General features: G+C 39.9%; 1 protein-coding gene across 6 annotated transcripts in view; it reads right to left on the minus strand.

The window, feature by feature from the left end:
* Nucleotides 1-18,903, minus strand: part of LOC121461879 (limbic system associated membrane protein) — a 2,099,220-nt gene that overhangs the window by 627,071 nt on the left and 1,453,246 nt on the right. For 4 of the 6 annotated variants that reach the window (XM_041673213.1, XM_041673212.1, XM_041673214.1 and 1 more), the window contains one exon: nucleotides 7,193-7,271. In XM_041673213.1, coding sequence (XP_041529147.1) covers nucleotides 7,193-7,271 — 79 coding nt within the window. Of the gene's footprint in view, nucleotides 1-7,192; nucleotides 7,848-18,903 lie in introns of those variants that run through there. The other 2 variants (XM_041673216.1, XM_041673217.1) reach the window with 2 other exon arrangements.

Consider the following 18,903-nt stretch of genomic DNA (forward strand, 5'->3'; position numbering starts at 1 on the left):
AAATTAGGCTATTTCTGGTTGGTGAACCCGACTCTTCTGACTTCATATTAAGCCACCTAACCTTACCACATACTTCATGAAAACACAAAAAGTCTTTATCTATGGCATAAGGAGCTGTCTATTAATTTAAAATAAGACTGATCAGAATGTAAAAGCAAGGTGAATTCTACAAATACAGTTGCTTTGTGAACTGTATGTTTGTGTTCATGGAAACATGAATATGAAGCATTAAGACTGTTTGAGGAGATTCTAACTAAGAAGGTTTTCTTGACTATTCCCCTTCAACCCCCTTGAAGACAGCATTAAAAACAACACTAAAACTCTGGCAAAAATAGCCACGCTTAAATCCTGCTAGACCAAATCATAAAGTAAGCATGGGGCGATGGTTAGAAAAAAATCGAGCTTTGACACAATTTTGACAGATATTATGTAAATTGAGTCTCTAATAAAGTCACCCCACTTTTTAGTTTTAATTTTTGCAGTGATGAAATCATATAATAAAGAGATGGAACTATAGCAATCTCCTCTACCCAATCGAATTTGAATCTTTTTGTCTGATGCCATATTTCTTAAGCCATGCAAGACTAAAATTTTATTGCATGTCTATAAAGTGCTGACTTGAATGTGGTTTGTGGAAGTGATTTTTTTCCCACACACTTATTTGATGATCCTCCAGTCTGGATACATAGCTGAACCACTAAAAGCAAGAAGAAAGAAGTTAAGGACAGGCCCTTCCCCAAACCAATCCAATAAGGGTTGATGAGTGTGCCTTAACTTACCTGAGGATTGGATGGGGGTGGGTTCAAGGATGTGCAGAGGGAATGGGAGGAGGGGAGGGAGTGGAAACTTGGATTGGTATTTTTTAAAAATCTAAGGAATTTTAAAAAAGTTTAGGAGTATCAAGAATCTTCAGCTTAAGGCCTGGAGAGATGGCTCAGCAGTTAAGAACACTGGCTGATCTTCCAAAGGACTTAGGTTCAATTCCAGCACCCACATGGCAGTCCACAGCTGTTTGTAACTCAGTTCCAGGGCACCTGATACCCTTATGCAGGCAAAACACCAATACACATAAATTAAAAGAGGAGGAAGAAGGAGAGGGATGAGGAGAAGGAGGAGGAAAAGGAGAAGGAAGAGAAAGCAGAGAAGGTGGAGGAGGAGAAGAAGAAGGAGAAGGTGGTAGAGCATCCATTTTAAAATGCATGGCTGTGAGAACTCAAATCAGGAAGTTTTCAACTTGAAAGTGCTTAGGAACCTTTCGGGGATCTTATTAAAAATGTGGATCCTCATAACCAATTTGGAATCAATTCAGTTTCTTGTTTGTAACTAGTGACTATGGTATTTCTGGTGCCCACCTGTGGACCACACTGATATGAAAATCTCGCACTGCTTCTGAAACTGCAACCCAGATCTTTAGCTTCAATGTCACCTAAGCACTGATAAAAATGCAGCTCTTTAGTCAGACTAGGATACAGGCCAAGGAAATCAGGCTTTCTGGAGGTGAGGCCTTCAGACAAAGTTATTATCTGCTCAAATCAGTGGTTCTCAACCTTCCTAATATGGAGACACTTTAATATATAGTTCCTTGTGTTGTGGTGACCCACCCCAGCCAGACAATTATTTTCATTGCTACTCCAAAACTGTAATTTTGCTAATATTATGAATCATAATATAAATGTCTGTGTTTTCTGGTGGTCTTAGGTGACCCCTGTGAAAGGGTCATTCGGCACCTTCCACACACACCTCAAAAAGAGGTCATGATCTACAGGTTGAGAACCATTCGCTCAAGTGTTCAAGTTTAAGAAACCTGGTCTTCGTACAACTGTTTCCTACAGACTAAATATCTGGCAGCAGGTAGTGAGTTGGACAGGAGTGTGTCTTCATTCATGTGCAGCACTTTACAGTCTAACAACGTTCTTTCTTTACCTATCGTGAGCTTCTTAACCCTGGACAGTAACTAAAATAGACAGCTTCAGCATTTTCAAACTGAAATTGCAGCTCAAAATAATTCAGGGATTTTGCTCAAAGTCATAGCCTACAAGGAGAGATCCAAATTTAGAACCTAGATCTTATGAGTCTTGGGAACTCACAGGCAACATGCGCAGAAAACAGGGCCATCCACTGAAACCCACAAGCAATAGCTTGGAGGAATGGTATCTCTATAGCTCAGGTGATGACAAGGAGGGGACCAGCACATTCAGACAACTTCCTTCCTATCAGGTGAGTCACAGCTGTTGGTACTTGAAGCTAGCAGGGACCACAACAAAGTGCTCTAATCCTTTTTGGCCTGAGTTTGCTGTTATGCAGGATCAGCTTTGGGAAACACAAATGCTGAACCCTTACCAATTGACTCAGGCCATGAATCACCACAGTTGTGCATTTCATTTGAAGTTAAAATTACATAAACCAGAAAAAATCGCTTTCACTTTACAGTGCATGTGTGTTTATATATACTTATGTGTCCGACACTCACAGAAGCACAGAAATTCACAGTTTGCAGTTGTCTCATGAGCTTTGCCTGTTCTGTTCCTTGGGCCATAAATGACAACAAACAGTGTAATTCACAGGTGCATAACCATTCTTTAGTAAAATGTATATAAAATGCCATAAACAAAGTGAAATACAGCATGTTGAACTCCATTCTTTACAACATATATTTAATGATGGGTTTTATGGGCAATGGATGATCCTTAAAGTATTAGTGATAGCCAATAAATTTTGATTACCTTAAGTGACTTAGCTACGAGAAAGGAAAGCTCATAATTGTCACAGACTCTCACTGTAGACCCACAAAGTTTGTTTTCAAATAGAGAATTATAAGTAGTAAAAAAAAAAAATCACGTATCGTGCCATGAGTTTGTTTGAGTGTTGACACTTTCTTAGTGAATGTAGGCGTTCCAGATGCCTTATGGAAGAGGAGTCATGTTTTCACTTCAGTTTGAGCAAGGTTTATTACATCTTATTGTCAAATAATCCCATCCTTTTTTGGTGTTTTTTTTCCTCCTCTTAGCACAAAAATAAACAGGGAAATAAACACCTAAAATTTAGGAAAACAAGAACCAAGGACCATTCATGTTGCCATTTAGTTTCCTTCAAAATCTCATATTCTTATTAGATATGTTTTCACTTAAATGGGGAAAATATTATCATCATAAAATAGTGTAATATCCCTCAAACAACAAAGAGGAATGGTGATTTGGGAGAATCTTCTGTTTTGTGTTGATTTCATTGGTTAATAAAGAAACTGCCTTGGCCCTTTAATAGGACAGAAAATTAGGTAGGCATGGTAGACTGAACAGAATGCTGGGAGGAAGAAGGCAGTGAGACACACACCATAGCTTTCCTCTCCAAGATGGAAACAGGTTAAAATCCTTCCTGGTAAGCCACCAAGTCGTGGTGCTACACAGATTACTAAATATGGGTTAATCAAGACGTTAGAGTTAGCCAGTAAGAGACTAGAGCTAATGGACCAGGAAGTGTTTAAAAGAATACAGTTTCCATGTAATTATTTCGGGGCATAAGCTAGCCGGGAGCCGGGAACACAGCTCGCTGCTCCCTACTACAGAATGGATTTATAATTACCAGTTCAATATCTAAATTTTAGATTAATTACAATCAATTGCTGTGTAGACCCTACATTTTACCATATACATGATTATATTTTATCTTCATATGTGTTTGCAAGTGAATATGAACAAAGAAACTTCATGAGCAGCTGCACAATAATAAGAATGTTTTCTACAACCTCTGTCGCTGTTGGAGATCTAGCACCCTATCAATATCTTTCCAGCCATATACTGTCATAAGATTTTTAATGATGTCACTAAAATTTCACAATTTGAAAGCTTTTGTGGAGTTCAACCTATTTCCAATTGTCTGTGATTTATCAAGAGATGTACATGTGTTCCAATCCATCAAGATTAAACAATAGAAGATGTCTGTGCTCAGGGTAAAAGGTAAGAAAGACAAGAGCTAGAAAATCTTCTAACAACTGATGAAACCCCATCTTTAAACTGGTAGCAATGGAAGAGTTGGGTTTTGTTAACTAAAAATAAATAAATAAATAAAATAAACAAAAAATACTTGAGTCGCATCATGAGTAAAATTCCCAAGATACATGTATGTCACATGCTTTCCTCTGCCACACAGTCTAAAAGCCCTCCAGATCCACTCTATCGAGATGGGAACTCCAGGCACTGCATTGTTGCTGCACTACAGATCTGTGGACCACACTTTGGTTGCTTGACTTTGGAATGGAAGTGATGTTGTGTTTCTCATCAGGTTCTCGTAAAAGTTTTAATGAATATCTGAATTCTCCTCCAAGAAACAACCAGGTTAGGTGTGCGTGTGTCAGGCTTTTATATCCTTCAAGTTTGCTCGTAATTCTACTGTTTTCAAAGAGATAGAAATTATAGATTACGATTGCAAGCTTACTACTTCATTAACACCATGCACAGTTGTACCAAAGGTTACATTGTCCGAAAATAATTGTCAGTTCCTAGATTCCTACAGAAACTCTTATTTTAAGCAAACAAGAAGGTGAGAGTTTCGGAGGCACACCAGTCAAGCTCTGATGATGGACATCAGAACTACAAGCCTCCTTTGTCTCCTACTGCCATTTCAGATTATTCAGGGCCACACACTCACTAACAGAGGATGTTTCTCGTCTTGCCATTTCACTTTCTCAGTGCCAAACGCTGTGCCAATCTACTGTGACTGCCAATGAACCCAGTTCTCCTTCCTCTCCTCCCCTGGAGGCTCACACTCCCAGCGAAATGTCACAAAGAGAGTGGAAGCATGCCTTTCCCAGGCTAGACTTGCAAACAGAAAGTTATAGCCTATTCTTCACCAGGACACTGACCCACAAAGCAGACAGGATTTAGTTAAAGAGATTGAGAAGAAGGTCAGCTGAGAAAACAAAGGTAACTCTCTCCATAGTGACTTCTGATAGAAGCTCCACCAACCTCAAAAATAAAGCCTTGTCTGAATCAAAGAACATTAAAAAAAAAAAAAGAGGGCATGTTAGGTGAGGTCTGAAGAAGCAAAAGGAGTCCCATAGGTGCCCTATTTGCATGCAGTTGGTCTATTTTCCCTTTCCCTGGGAATAGCCTGTGCTGCATTTGTTACCTTTTCTCACAACCTCCATTTCCACACTGTAATAGCTGATAAACTGTCATAACTAAAAGACAAAACTCCATTTCTTTTGCGTCATTATCATGCAAAAGCACATACACAGCATATACAGTTATTTAGGAAAAGAGAGTGCATCTCCTACGTGTAGACTTCTATGCTTACCATTGCATGAAAGTGCCAGAATCCATTTATTCTTCTGATTAACATGTATATGCATCTCTGACTCTTAGATACCTATACCTTAAAATGCAGGTATTGACTTACAAAGATATTGCAAACTTTTCAATCATTTAAATCAAAAGTTTAGATACATTTAGAGTAAACACAGTTCTCACCTTCAATCCTGTAATCTGGAAAAAAAATCACTTCTAAAATATGCATAAACACAACAGTTTTGCTGCCAGTAAAGGGTTAATGATGTTAGGGAATACAATTGCCAGCAGCTGAGACGGCATGCTTGTGTGTTTGCAAAAATATTTTCTGCATTATGTCCAAATCCCTTAGCAAACAGATAAATTACTCCATAAATCGTCTTACTCCGTGTGGATAAATCACACATACAGGTTTACAAAGCTGGAGAGCTACGAGGGGAAGTCTCTGGCTGGGGAGGGGGATTTGAGATTCATAATCACCCGCAGCTCCGAACGTAAAGACAGAAAGACCCACATAAGATCGTGTGCTTACGTTTTACCATCTGGAACAACATATGTACACACAACACACATGTAGCACACACCGTACCACACCACACACACTTTCATCTCTAACAAGGCTAGAGATCCCAGAGCAGGACATTCTGTGACAGCCAACCAAATTTATTTCTGGGAAAAGAACAGAAAACTTTGCTGCTGTTGGCAGCTCTGCCAGGGAACTGCTCCCTGATGCCCCGGGCTTTATGCACTATCAGCCCCTTTCACACAGATTAGAGGTTGATTTCCTATGGCATACTGTTTTTTATGGCCACAACCAGCAATATTACGTACATAGACAGACCAACACTGGCTCATTAGATTTGGAGGAAATGAGTTTTTAAAAGATCTCCAAGGAAAATAATTCCTTCTTTTTTCCCCCTTTTTATTATTATCTGCCAGAGAGTCAAGTAAAGCTGGGGAGGGGGAAGGGAGAAGAGAAATATAGGAAAGACGCTGTGGGCTTGAAGGTAATAGAGTAATGACGAAGTAACATCCAAATCTCTCTACCTTAGAAGGGTCAAACTCTCAAGGACTTGGGATGCTTTTTTCAAATTCCCATCCCAAATTATGTTGCAGAGCTTGGCAGCCCTGCATAGGAATAAGACTTTGAAGTTAATAGTTAATTTGTGGTATCTATATAATGCCAGGTTAATGCCTTCTTCACCTCTGTGTTTAAGTTTTCTATTCTTAAGGGCCTGCCGTTAAGCTAGATTCCCTTTTCCCCTTTTCTTCATTCTTGTGTTGATTTCTATCCACATTCCCAAAAAGCCTCAGTAATCATCCAAAGTTGTAAGATTGATTTATTGCCGACGATGTCAATTCAGAGATCTTTACAGAAAGTCTTCTATCAGAACTACTGCTAGAGCAGACTGGGAGCCTTGCTGAGCAACACGACACACACACACACACACACACACACACACACACACACACAGGAACAAGGAGAATGCAGCCTTGTGTACCACTCTTTGAGAGCCATAACTCAACTACTCTTGTTCCTGAATCGAGGAACCTCAACAAAACTCTAAGAGCAAAGCGCAAGCAATTACCACAGCATGAATACAGCCCATTGCCACTAATGCCAGAGATGAAGTTCAGCTTTCTTGACTAGAGAAAAGGACGTTCAAAGAAGTGAAAAACATTCCACCGGCACCATTCCTTCTTGACAGGGATCAGATTCCCTTGAATTTTGTTCCCAGCTAAGTCTTCAAGTCAATACAAGGGACACACACACACATACACACATACATACATCCCACAAGCCTGCAAAACCCCAGGGCTGTTGGAGTTCAAGATCACACACACACACACACACACACACACACACACACTGACAGAGAAGCTGCAGAAAAGTTGCCCGCAAGCCCTACCTGAGGATGGCTGTGTCCCCCTGCCTCACGGTGATGTTGTCCGTGCCTCGGTTAAAATCCACGCTGCGAACGGGCAGTCCTGTGGGAAGAAGGCAGAGCAGTCTCAGTAGGACCAGCGGCAACTGTTTCCGATCGGGCTGAACTCTCCCGACCATGGTGGCCTCGGCGAGTTGGTCCGCGGTGGACTCCCGTGTGCGCGCTGTTGGCCACGGAGAGGGGCTCTAGCGCGCGGGGCTAGCAGCCACTGCCAAGGCAGCTCGGGCGGGTCCAGCGCGCACTCCCTTCCACTTTGCCTCGCTCTTTCCCTCGCTCAGTCTCTTTCCCCTTTGAGACTTAACAAAGCCCTCATCAAATCCAAGCAGGGTGGGTGGGGGAGAAAGTGGAAGAACAAATTTTCCGAAGGAAGAGTGCAAATATAAAACGCTTAATGATGAGGAGGCGACTGTCAACGGCAGGGGTGCTTCCTTGGACTCTCTGTGGCTGGCTGCTTCTCTGCCAGCGTCTGGGCTGAGCTCCTTCACTCTGTAACCCACTTTCCCAGGCAGCAGGAGAGCTTGCCAGGGAGAGTAAAGAAACAGCCTCTCGCAGCAGCAGCAGCAGCAGCAGCAACCCAGGAGCTCTCTTCCCCCTCCTCCCTTTCCTGTTTCTCCCTCCAGTCCCTGGCGTGTTCTCTCTCCACTCAGCACCTCCCCCCTACCCTGCTGGTTTTCAACAGCCCCGCCGCGTCATCCCCCTCCTCCCTTCCCTCAGCGTGGCCCCTCGCTTTGCACAACTGCCCCCTTCAACAGCAGCCAGCCTCAATGAAAGCCTGATGCGCCTTTGGGTTGTCAGGACAACAGCTCCATCTGAGGCCTGGCTGATTTCCTTAAGAAGAGGGGATGGGGCACAGAGGTACTGTTCAAGACAGGGGCTAAGGAGCTGGACTCAAGCTAGAAAAAGACAAGAGAAAGAGTATAGGGAAGAAGGGGGGAAAGCGTGGCAGGAGGGAAATACAAATCTTGACAAATGGAGCTACATATACATGGTTGGAAGGCATGCTGTGGAAGGGACCAGCAAGATGAGAAATAGAGAAGAAACTCCCAGACTGAAAACCAAAGTTAATTTCACTCTCCTGGCAAATGGCTTTCCATATTCCCATAGTATTCACCCTTTCTCCTCTCCTGAAGAATTTAAAAGGTTTATTTTCTCTTCCCCACTTCATCCCCCTCCCCCTCGTGGAGCCCCCTTATGAAAGATGGACTGGAGACAATACTGGTATTGAGTGGTCTAGGGTGTGAATGCTTGGCTTGTCTTTTCTAAGTGCCAGCCTCAGCAGCTGATCCTCGATCCCCAAATAAACCTCACTCTCCAGGAAAGCCACAGGCAGACACATGAGTGATGGGTTGTGCCACTGTCGCTCAAATGGTACATTGCTGTTAATGCACCAGTTTCTAAAGCTACTCACTTCTCAAAATGTTCTTAGGCAAGGAAGTAGATCAGAAAGTTTGTCATTTACAAGGGATCCAAGTCTACAGACAGCACTCTGGAGACAGAACTAAACAGGTGCAAACTCTCATCATTTGTCAACTTCTGCCCAATGACCCTACCAAGTGGTGAGATCCCAAACACCTTTGTCACTCGGGTGGGGATTTCAAATACTAGACATAGCCCTCAGCCCTGATGTGAACATGAAAGAAGAGATTAGGTGAGCCAAAGACTATTTGAATAATCTCTCTCTCTCTCTCTCTCTCTCTCTCTCTCTCTCCCTCCCTCCCTCCCTCCCTCCCTTCCTTCCTTTCTTCCTTCCTTCCTTCCTTCCTTCACTCTCTCATTCCCTTCACACAATCCAAGCATTCCCAGAGTACAAAAACCAAAGACACACACACACACACACACACACACACACACACACACACATATATTGTAGTCAGAACAAATTGTAGTCAGTTTCCTACTGCTGACTTTACAAGACTCATATCTCCAATCAAGAGGCAACAAACACTTGCAGGTTCTTGTACAAGAAGACAAGACAACTATCAAAAGATATAAAAAAAAAAGGAAAAATATTTAGTCTTTTTCAGGGTTTGAACAAACAAAACTACCCTCAGACCCCTAGAATTCTCTTTGTTTCCTTTTGGCTTCTTGGCATCAGCAAAGCCTTTGAATTTCAGCTGTTTACTTTAAGATAGTAAGGAAACTAATCAAGGTAACTGTAAGGCCCCAACAAAAGGTGAGTTCTGAGTCATCACTGTGATTCTTCCACATCTGTTAGAGAAGACCTCAAATCGGGAGGTTCCATTTGCTCTCTCCCCATTCTGGACCATTTTTTTGGTCATAAATACCTCATGCATACACAAATTCTCTCTCTCTCTCTCTCTCTCTCTCTCTCTCTCTCTCTCTCTCTCTCCCCTCTCTCTCTTCTCTCTCTCTCTCTCTCTCTCTCTCTTCTCTCTCTCTTCTCTCTCTCTCTCTTACACACACACACACACACACACACACTCCTCTTATTTTCATGATGTTTTAGTCAGGTTTTTTATTGCTGTGATAAAACATGGCCAAAAGCAACTTGGGAAGGGAAGTCTGTATTCAGCTTATACTTCACCTCACAGTTCATCATCAAAGGGAGCCAGAGAAGAAACTCAAAGCAGGAACTTGGAGGCAGGAACTGGAGCTTCTTATGGCTTATTCTGTCTGATTTTTATACAACCTGAGTACACCTGCCTAGGGGCAGTACTGCCCACAGTGGCATGGGACCTCTTAAACCAGTCAATCACTAATACAGAGAATGTCCCTGCAGATTTGTCTAAAGGAACCTTTTATGGAGGCATTTTCTCAGTTTAGAATCCCTCTTTCCAGATATGTTTGAGGTTCTGTGAAGCTGACACAACTAACCAGGGCACATTGTTAGCTACACACATTTGCAATAAAAAAAAATAATAATAAAAGGAAAAAGCCTTGGAATCCTTATCAAATACCAGCAGTGAACCAGCCCCAAGGTAGCACCAAGAGTGCTGGTATTTGTCTTGTCCCCCAGAATATTCAAAGTTTTTTTTTTTTCGGCTGCAGCGTTTTATCAGTTTAAAGGTAGATGAATTCTTACAGATTGTGTGAGAAAATATAGACCTTTTGTCTTTGAAGAAAATACTTTAAGGTATTGGAATCTGAAATGTCCCAAATTTAAGGTTCATAAAGTTAATTACTTTTATTTGCAATGTGAGTTCATGTCACATAAATCAAGATGTCCTCTGTCAATGGTGATAGGCAGTCCCCTACCTAGCCTAAGAAGCCAAGAATATGCCACCACCTCTGGCTTGTGATTTATCTGTTCAAAGTTTGAGCTCCTTTTACCAGTGAAGAAATCATTAGATAAAGAGGTTAGTTGACCCATAAGTTCTATGATTTTCACTTATGGAAAATATAAGTTTAGCATGCTAAAGAAGACGGTATCAACATTACAGAAGAGTATCCTGTCTTCTCATGTATTACTACCAGACTAGACCATCCCTGCCAAGAATCTCTGTACTCTTAGAAAAGAAGGATTTGCTTACTCAATGACTCAGATGTAGTATATACTCTCTTGCTGTAAGCTGTTTCTCAGAAGAAGAAAAAAGAAAAAGAAAAAAAAGATACATTGGACCAAGATTTAACAGATTTCCTTAATTTCATTGACCACGCTCGAAAAGTGGTATGGCCCAATGGCCATCATTGTGTGTTTCTAGATGTGCTGGGAAGAAGGATTAGACTTATCAAGAGTACATGCAACGCCTCTACAGTGGACAGGATTTTTGTTTGAAGAAGGAAATCGGTGTTTGAAGGCCTAGAGAAGAATGACACAATGGTAGTCCACTATTTATGAAAGATACTACCACATGACTATTAATACCAACAGTTTAAAGTGACTAGACTGAGATAACCTCCTAGGAAGTGTTTGGATTAAACAGAATGTCTGACATTCAATGCAAAAACAATTCACACCAGTGAGAGAAGGAATGTAGAATTTGTAGTTAATCACTCGCATTTGGGATTTGTCTCCATAACCACACTAAGAAAAAGATATATTACACTAGTCAAAATCATAATCTGAATCACAATAGAAATAGTTTACCTAGTTAAGAAGACACTATTAGAACTACATATTTGCCTAGAAAGTATTTTAAAAAGCATTTAAGAAGGTTTTTTTTTTTTATCTTCATTAAGCTTAGTTTGGTTCTTTTTTTTTTAAAAAATCTGGTAGTTAAGATTTATTTTTTTATAACTTTTTTTTATTGAGAAAAGAAAAAAAAAACAAATTTCCTCCTCCTCCCAGCCTCCCATTTCCCTCCCCCTCCTCCCACCCTTCTCCCCCTCCCCCCACTCCTCTCCCCCTCCCTCTCCAGCCCAAAGAGCAGTCAGATTTCCCTGCCCTGTGGTAAGTCCTAGGTCCTCCCCCCTCCGTCCATTTCTAGGAAGGTGAACATCCAAACTGGCTGGGCTCCCACAAAGCCAGCACATTACGTAGGTTTGGTTCTTAGTTTGGTTTAAGTTAATTGACTTGCGATGAGCACATAAGGTAAACTACAATCTTTAAAGAAAGATCACAGTTTAGAAGATCTCTAATGTACAATGTTCAGAAATTTAGCCTGACTCAACTAAAATTTCAGCTATGATGCTAATTATGTAAGTCAATAATGCGATGGAATTTACATTCAGACAGAACTTCAGTAACTTCTTTCTTCCAATACTTGGCCCCAAAGGAGAGTTCTATGATGGTGAATATTAGAATGGAGAGATGGCCAACTTTTCTAGTTCACCTATAGGGTGAACATCAGCATGAACAGAGAAATGTATCCATTGACTTCCCCTGGTAGAGGGTAGTCTCTCAAACCACTCCTTCTTCACTTCCTCACCAAGTCCTGGTTTGGTCTCTTTTATAATCCCCTACTTTCTGATACATCAATAGAGTGTAAAATTGGATAATATATCTCATGCTCACATTCATTCCCCTCAAACTACCTTGCTATTAACTCCTCTGCCATTTTCTTTCCTTAGAAATGTCAAGGGAGAAACACATAGACGACTTTTGGAAACATATACAGGCTATTTTTCCAGAATCAATGTGTCCATGTTTGTGAGCAGCTTGGCAAAAATGAACATACTTGGGTTATTTGTGAGGCGAATATGGCTGTTAGCCATGGGAAACAGCCATCATCACCCAAGTAGGATGATCCTAACTACTACTTTAAAATAACATACTGCCTTTCTAAAAGAGGCTTTAGAAGATTCTGGCTCTCTCCAGGGACAAATGCTGCAAGAAAAACAAAAACTAGCTCACATATGAACACCCTAAGAAGCATGAAGGGTTATTCCTGTCTAGCTTTGTAAGGTAATAGGCTCACATGAACTCCAAATGCAGTTTAAAATGTACAACTAATTATTTGGCTACATTGCTTGCATTTTATGCTAAACCTGTCTATAACAGTAATAATAAACCATTCTACATTTCTACAGTTGTAAGGTCTTAATCATAGTAATACCCCATCTTTACTCTACTTTCATAAGTAGAATTAGAATTTCCATATGAACTAGAATGCCGAGTTGTTAAAACCTCTCCTCGGGATCCCTGCTACCACATTCTCCAATAATTTCATTTATAAGTTAGCGATTCTCAAGTACCGTAGTAATGCTTATGAATATGGCATTATCTTGTGACTTTTCATTGGGATTTGGCACCTTTAAATTCAACTTTATTCATATGTGCCTCCTTTTCACAGACATACAAACAAACAAACAAAAACAATCAGCCTCAAGTCAGTGAAATAATATCCAACTACTTCGCCTAGCCCTCCAGTGATGTAAAACCCCTAACTCAAGTTGTGCACCACAAAAATAAGTCTAACTTTTACTTTCAGTGTGTGCCATGGTTCATTGTTATCAAATCTGTCTTCTGCTTCTAATAACGTAGATTTTGCTCACTTGTTCTATTTTTGTAGGCACCAGTGCTTGGATGTGTCCCAGTTTTCACAAGGTCTTGGAAATTGCTCAACTGTTGCTTGTATCCCCACATTTCACTTCTGCTCTTGGTTACTCATAAGCATACCTTTACTTGCAGTTACTGGCACTCTTGTATCAAAGAATTGTGCACACTGGCCTTGGACCCACATTTCCCCCTAAGATGTTAAGATTGCCATCATGGCCGCTGTGTACAAGGGGGTCATAATGTTCAAGTAATGTTGTATTTGAATTGCTTTCGTTCTATCAAGAGATCTCTCACATAATGGGAAGAACACACAGCGTCTAGGAAGATGAGAAGGAACAGCACCTTCAGAGTAGCAAGATGTTAGTAAAATAGAACAGGATTCAGTTAATTCTACCCTCATTCTGAGGCTATTATAGTAAACTAGCCTCTTCCTCTCAGAAAATATGTCAATAAATGAGGGAGGGCAGAAGCAGGATAGCAGTTTTGTATTTCAAAATGAAGTATAAACTAATGATTGTTTCATTCACACTCAATATGTGTTCATTTTTATGGTAGTGAATTAGAGAAACCAAGACTCTTATCTAATAGAATTTGCATCCTACATGCCAAAATTGTCATTAAAAGTAAACAGGTTTATGTTATTTTGCAAAGTAAAAACTGTAGAAAAAAAGTATGGGTGGTAGAGTATAAATGAGCTACAAATATTGTGAGGGGAACATGTATTAAGAAACTAGCTTAAAGTTAATAAATCCTAAAACATGAGGAAGTAGATGTGATAATATCAACAAGATCATCCCAGGTTTAAAATATTGGCATATTAAAGGCACTAAAATAGGAATGTGTGCATTATGTACCTTCAGATGAAAGGTAACAATAAACCTAAAGAACAGTTTATATGCCTGTTACAATGTGAAGTAGAAAAGAAATAGATGGGATTGGAAATTAAGGAGGTATCAAAATGATAAAATGTTTCCAAAATTAGTGAGTTGCAATTTATTCTAGTAACGTTAAATTTGCAACAAGGGACTTAAATAATTTGACTGACATTTTCCAGAGAGTGTTAAGAATGCCATACGGACAATGCATTGTCTAAAACCTACAATGGAAATGAAGAATGAAATAGAAGGATGTCTTAGTTACTCAGTACAAACTAGCTTAGACTATGGGGTGGCAGTGAGATAAGGACAAGATGAAATTGATTAGACTGGCTCAGGATGAGAGGTCCCTCCCCAAGAGTAGGTATTCTGCCCTCAAGTCATCTCTGTTTTCGTCAGGTGAGCCTTTCTCCCCACTATATCAGTTTAACTCTGGAACCTGTGAAAAGTTACCACTTGTCATGGAAAGAGCTGACAGAAAGCCAAGTAGACAGCTATCAGTACTAACCATAGAGAAAAATAAAAGTGTTCCAGCTATTGCTTGCCAGGTGTAAATACTGCATAGCCTTAATTATGGTTCCTGTATGTTGATAGACTATCTGTATAATAAAAAGATTTTGTTAAAGAATAATAAATGTATAACATGATTGACAGATGCCATGCAATGGATAAACTTTACTAAATTTTTTGGCATATCTATATTTATTTTCAGGAGCTAGTTAACATGTTAAATTTAGATGGAATGCCTAGATAAATATCCTGAGGCTATAAGTCACGTAAATAACACTAATATGTTTTCTCTAGAGCTTACTGACAATATTGAGCTGCAGGGAAAGTCTAGTTCTGGGTCATTATATTATCCAGAGTCCCAGAAGTCCTCATGCTTCAAACAATCTTTCTTTTCTCCCTGGCTTCTCATTCACTGCCCTGGCCCTCTCTGCTTTTAGTAATGAAAGTAGAAGCATTGCTTAGATGAGAGGAAAGGAACTCACAAGACTCATCAGTCAGTGACTGTATGTGAGAACATTCATAAATATTATTAATAAATATGTGAAACCACCATGTAGCAGTTACTATGCTGAGGTCTGAGACTTCACTGAGCCACAAAACTGACTATTTTTCTTAGTGTGGTTCTCACAGAGAAATTGCATTAAAAGTCCATCCTTGAGAGAGACAAATGTGATATATGGCTTTAGAGCGGACCTTCCAAACATGCTCTCTACCACAGAGAAGTTCCAAAATTAACCAGTATATATGTCCAATGCTCTCCTTGATTCTGAACAGGACCTATGCATAATGAAACACAGACTTCATCTTAAGGAACCCAAGAATTCACAATCAACACAGTACATCCAGGTAAGCACTTGTGTAGTAGAGAATGAGGGGCCAGTGAGCAGAGACTGAATTATGAAAAAGCAGAATCAAAGTGTAATAACTTAAAGGAAATAAACCAGGAGATGCCTTGGCGATAATGGTATTTTAATATATGCAAGAGGAGAGGAGAACGCAGGCATGCCCTTTGCAAAGACTAGCCATGTGAACCAGCCTGCAATGAAGGATAGAAATCCAAGATTGGACTGAAGTTTTGAGGTCTGGCTAATGAAAAGTTCTAAATACGTTGAAGAATGACTTCCATTTCATCTCTAAGTTACAAACTACTTTAAATTCTAGAAGACTCAGGAGAACATACCAGCAATCATAGTGGTGGAAAATACAATGAAGAAACTAGTCATAAGCCTAGTGAAAAGTTATTGAAGTCAGGATTAGGAAAATAAACATTATCAATTGTGTGCACATTTTGGTTTGTAAACAGTTCTAAGGAAAACAGGCCTTTGGTGAGACATTCATTAACTGGGAAGAAAAGTTGTAGGAAAGGGTGTAGAGGGGGATATTGGAACAAGTTAAAATGGAAAATAACTGTTTTAAGGCGAGGGTCATTGAAGCACTTGACAGGCATGTTAATGAGTTTGACCTTCATTCTGTATGCAGTAGGGAATCGTTAAAAATTTGGAGTAAGAGAACGACATAATCAGATCTGTGTTTTATGAAGATAACTAACTGGCCTTGGAGTGGGAGATATACTGGGACAAGTTAAAGTCAGGAAGGTCCTGCTATGAAGGCTCTGAAAGAGCAAAAGCAAGAAATGACAAAAGCAGCCTCCAGCACGATGACAATGGGGGGAAGAAAAGGAAGCAGAAGCCTTCACAAGAATGTCACCTAAAAACTGATGGGAATTGTCACCTAATTGGATAAGGGAGTAGAAGAAACAGAAAGGGCAAAGGGTTTCTCTGTCTTCTGTCTCAGTACTGCTTACGGTTTTGGCTAACAAAAATGGGAAAGGTGAATTTAAAAAGCCTACTTTTAGAGAGAATTTGGAAATTCTACTTTTAGAAGTTTGGACTTGCTCCTAAATTGGTGCCCACATAGCCTGCACTTCCAGATGGACATGACCAAGTTGTAGTAGGGATATGACATTCTTTGAAGAAGGGCTGTCTTTAAGATGGGATGAGCTAATCCCGCAAAGTCTGATTCTTTCTTCCATATATTTTATTGCTTCCCTCTATTCTGTGTTGGTGTGACTCCAACATGTTTATATAACATGTGAGCAAGATCATTGTTTGCCAATAACAAATTTCATTCTGACTTTTAAAAAACACCACATGTCCTGATAATAGCAATAAACTGATTTCACTTTCAAGAAGAAAAAGAATCTGAACTTGTCTCCCTCTGCTGGTTATACATTGAGTTATCATCATGCTTATTTAAGAAGAATAATAGAAAAAAATAGAAATATCTCATAATAATTTGTTTTGTACAGTTATAGGGCTTTGCAGTTCACTATGCATGATGACACACATAATTTCATGCATTGTCTTTTCTACAGTTCTGTAAGATAAACAGTGTAAGCATTATCATCCCTGTTGTCTGGAAATTACTCTGAGACTCCAAACCAGTAAGTGCACATATGAAATTAAAGCAAAATTTGGAAGCATCTGTAATTAGAAAAAAGTGCACGATGTTGAAGCTAGAAGAGATCCAAGGGAGTTATCCTGTTTATCCTCACCATTTTACAGCTGAAACATAGAACATATTCTTGCTTACCTCCTCACCATTTTACAGTGAAGATGCAGAATTTAGAGTTTATATAGTCCTTTAGAAACAGTGAGATTAATATTCATAGAACTCACCTCCTAAACAGCATTCTTTATATTATACCATGCTTCCTGCTTAATAATGTCAGGACATTAATCTTTTACCCTCCCTGCCCAGGGATAGCACTGTCCATAATGGTCTGGGTCCTCCACCAGTTAGTAATCAAGAAAATGCCCCCACAGACAAGCACACATGCTCATCTGGTGAAGGTAATCCCTCAACTAAGTATTCCTCTTTTCAGATGTGTCAAGTTAACAGCCGAACCTACCTACGACAAACCTATCAGCAAGTGTGCAAACAAAGGAAGGATGAAAACACAAGAAATAGATTATCTGTTGGTCAAACACAGAGAGGCAAGCCTTAGTCACTCTTTACATAGAACAGAGATCTATCTAGCTTGGAACTCTGAAACTTCAGGCAAAGTTCAAGTTTCAGAGATGTTATACTATCCAGGACAGTGTGAGCAGAACACATGGCATGGAATCTCTCACCATATCACTGTCTGGCGCTGTTTTCCTTTTCTCTAAATCCATTTTCTACAGGCAATCTAGTGCAGATTTCTGGCTGTTTGTTCAGCATCGTGCTCCCCGACAGTGGGCCGTTCGTAACGAGTGCGCCACTATCACAGTTGTAACTCTTTCTTTTTCCTGATGCGAAATATTGTTCTTTGCTCAAAAATTGCTAAGGTAATTTAAGATCCATAATTTTATGCACGAAAATTGTCTGTATAATCTTAACTCACTAAATCATAGTATCTCCTCAAAGGGCCATCAATACTTCAAAATAAAATCAATACATTGAATATATTAAATTTTTTATCAAAGATTTTTTAAATTATATGAATTATATGTAACTGTGTGAGTCTCTGTATACAGATGTGTGAATACTCGTGGAACCATAAGAGGGCTTTGGATCTCCTGGACCTAGAATTACAGGTAGTTGTGATCTGCATGGTATGGGTGCTGAGAACTGAACTCTGGACTTCAGCAAGAGCAGCAGACAGTCTTAAATGCTGAGAGATGTCTCAGCTCCGAAAATGTTTTATAACAGTGTCTTACGTAGGTGCTAAGCATCAATTACGAAGAGAGAAATAATGAATTTTAAATACAACACACATATATAGACAACTAGAGAGACTAGAGAAAATTAAAAGATATAGATGATTTCTAATAAATGTGGTAAATACATGTATTCCCCACATCCAACAACAATTTGTCACTATTTTTACTGAACTTTTATTTTCTAGCAGCAACCCTATAATTTACTCTTTCCCATGGCATTCTCTTTTCCTATGTCAAGAAATCATGACAGAGTATTGATCCTGGGGTAGAATCAGGGTGATGAGTGGCTTCAGAATCCTTTGTGATGTTTGGAAGTAATGCGAATGAACTGATAGTCACTGTTTGGAAGAGCTCAGTTGGAGGAAAGCTTTGATCAGGAAATAGCTGACTTAGATGTGAGGACTAGACAGCTTTGAGAGTTGGGAAGGTATGTGAAAGGGTACGCCAGAGAGAGAAGCTGGATGGTAGCAGTGCAGAGAGGACCAGAGGGAAGTGAGCCATCACATGGCAGTGGAAAAGGATGATACGGGCAGCTCGGGGAAGAGGAATGTGATCAATTGTTTCTGGAAGCAGAATATTCTTACTCATCAACTGATTTGAGAGAGTTGTAAAATTGACACCTGTCACAATGCTCAGCATCCACATATTAAGAGGGGGTGATTTTTTTTCTTGTGATAAATCCAGCAT

The sequence above is a fragment of the Microtus oregoni genome, unplaced genomic scaffold, assembly GCF_018167655.1.
Source record: "Microtus oregoni isolate MIOR12 unplaced genomic scaffold, Mior012 000023F_ref0000262, whole genome shotgun sequence".
NCBI classification, from domain to species: Eukaryota; Metazoa; Chordata; class Mammalia; order Rodentia; family Cricetidae; genus Microtus; species Microtus oregoni.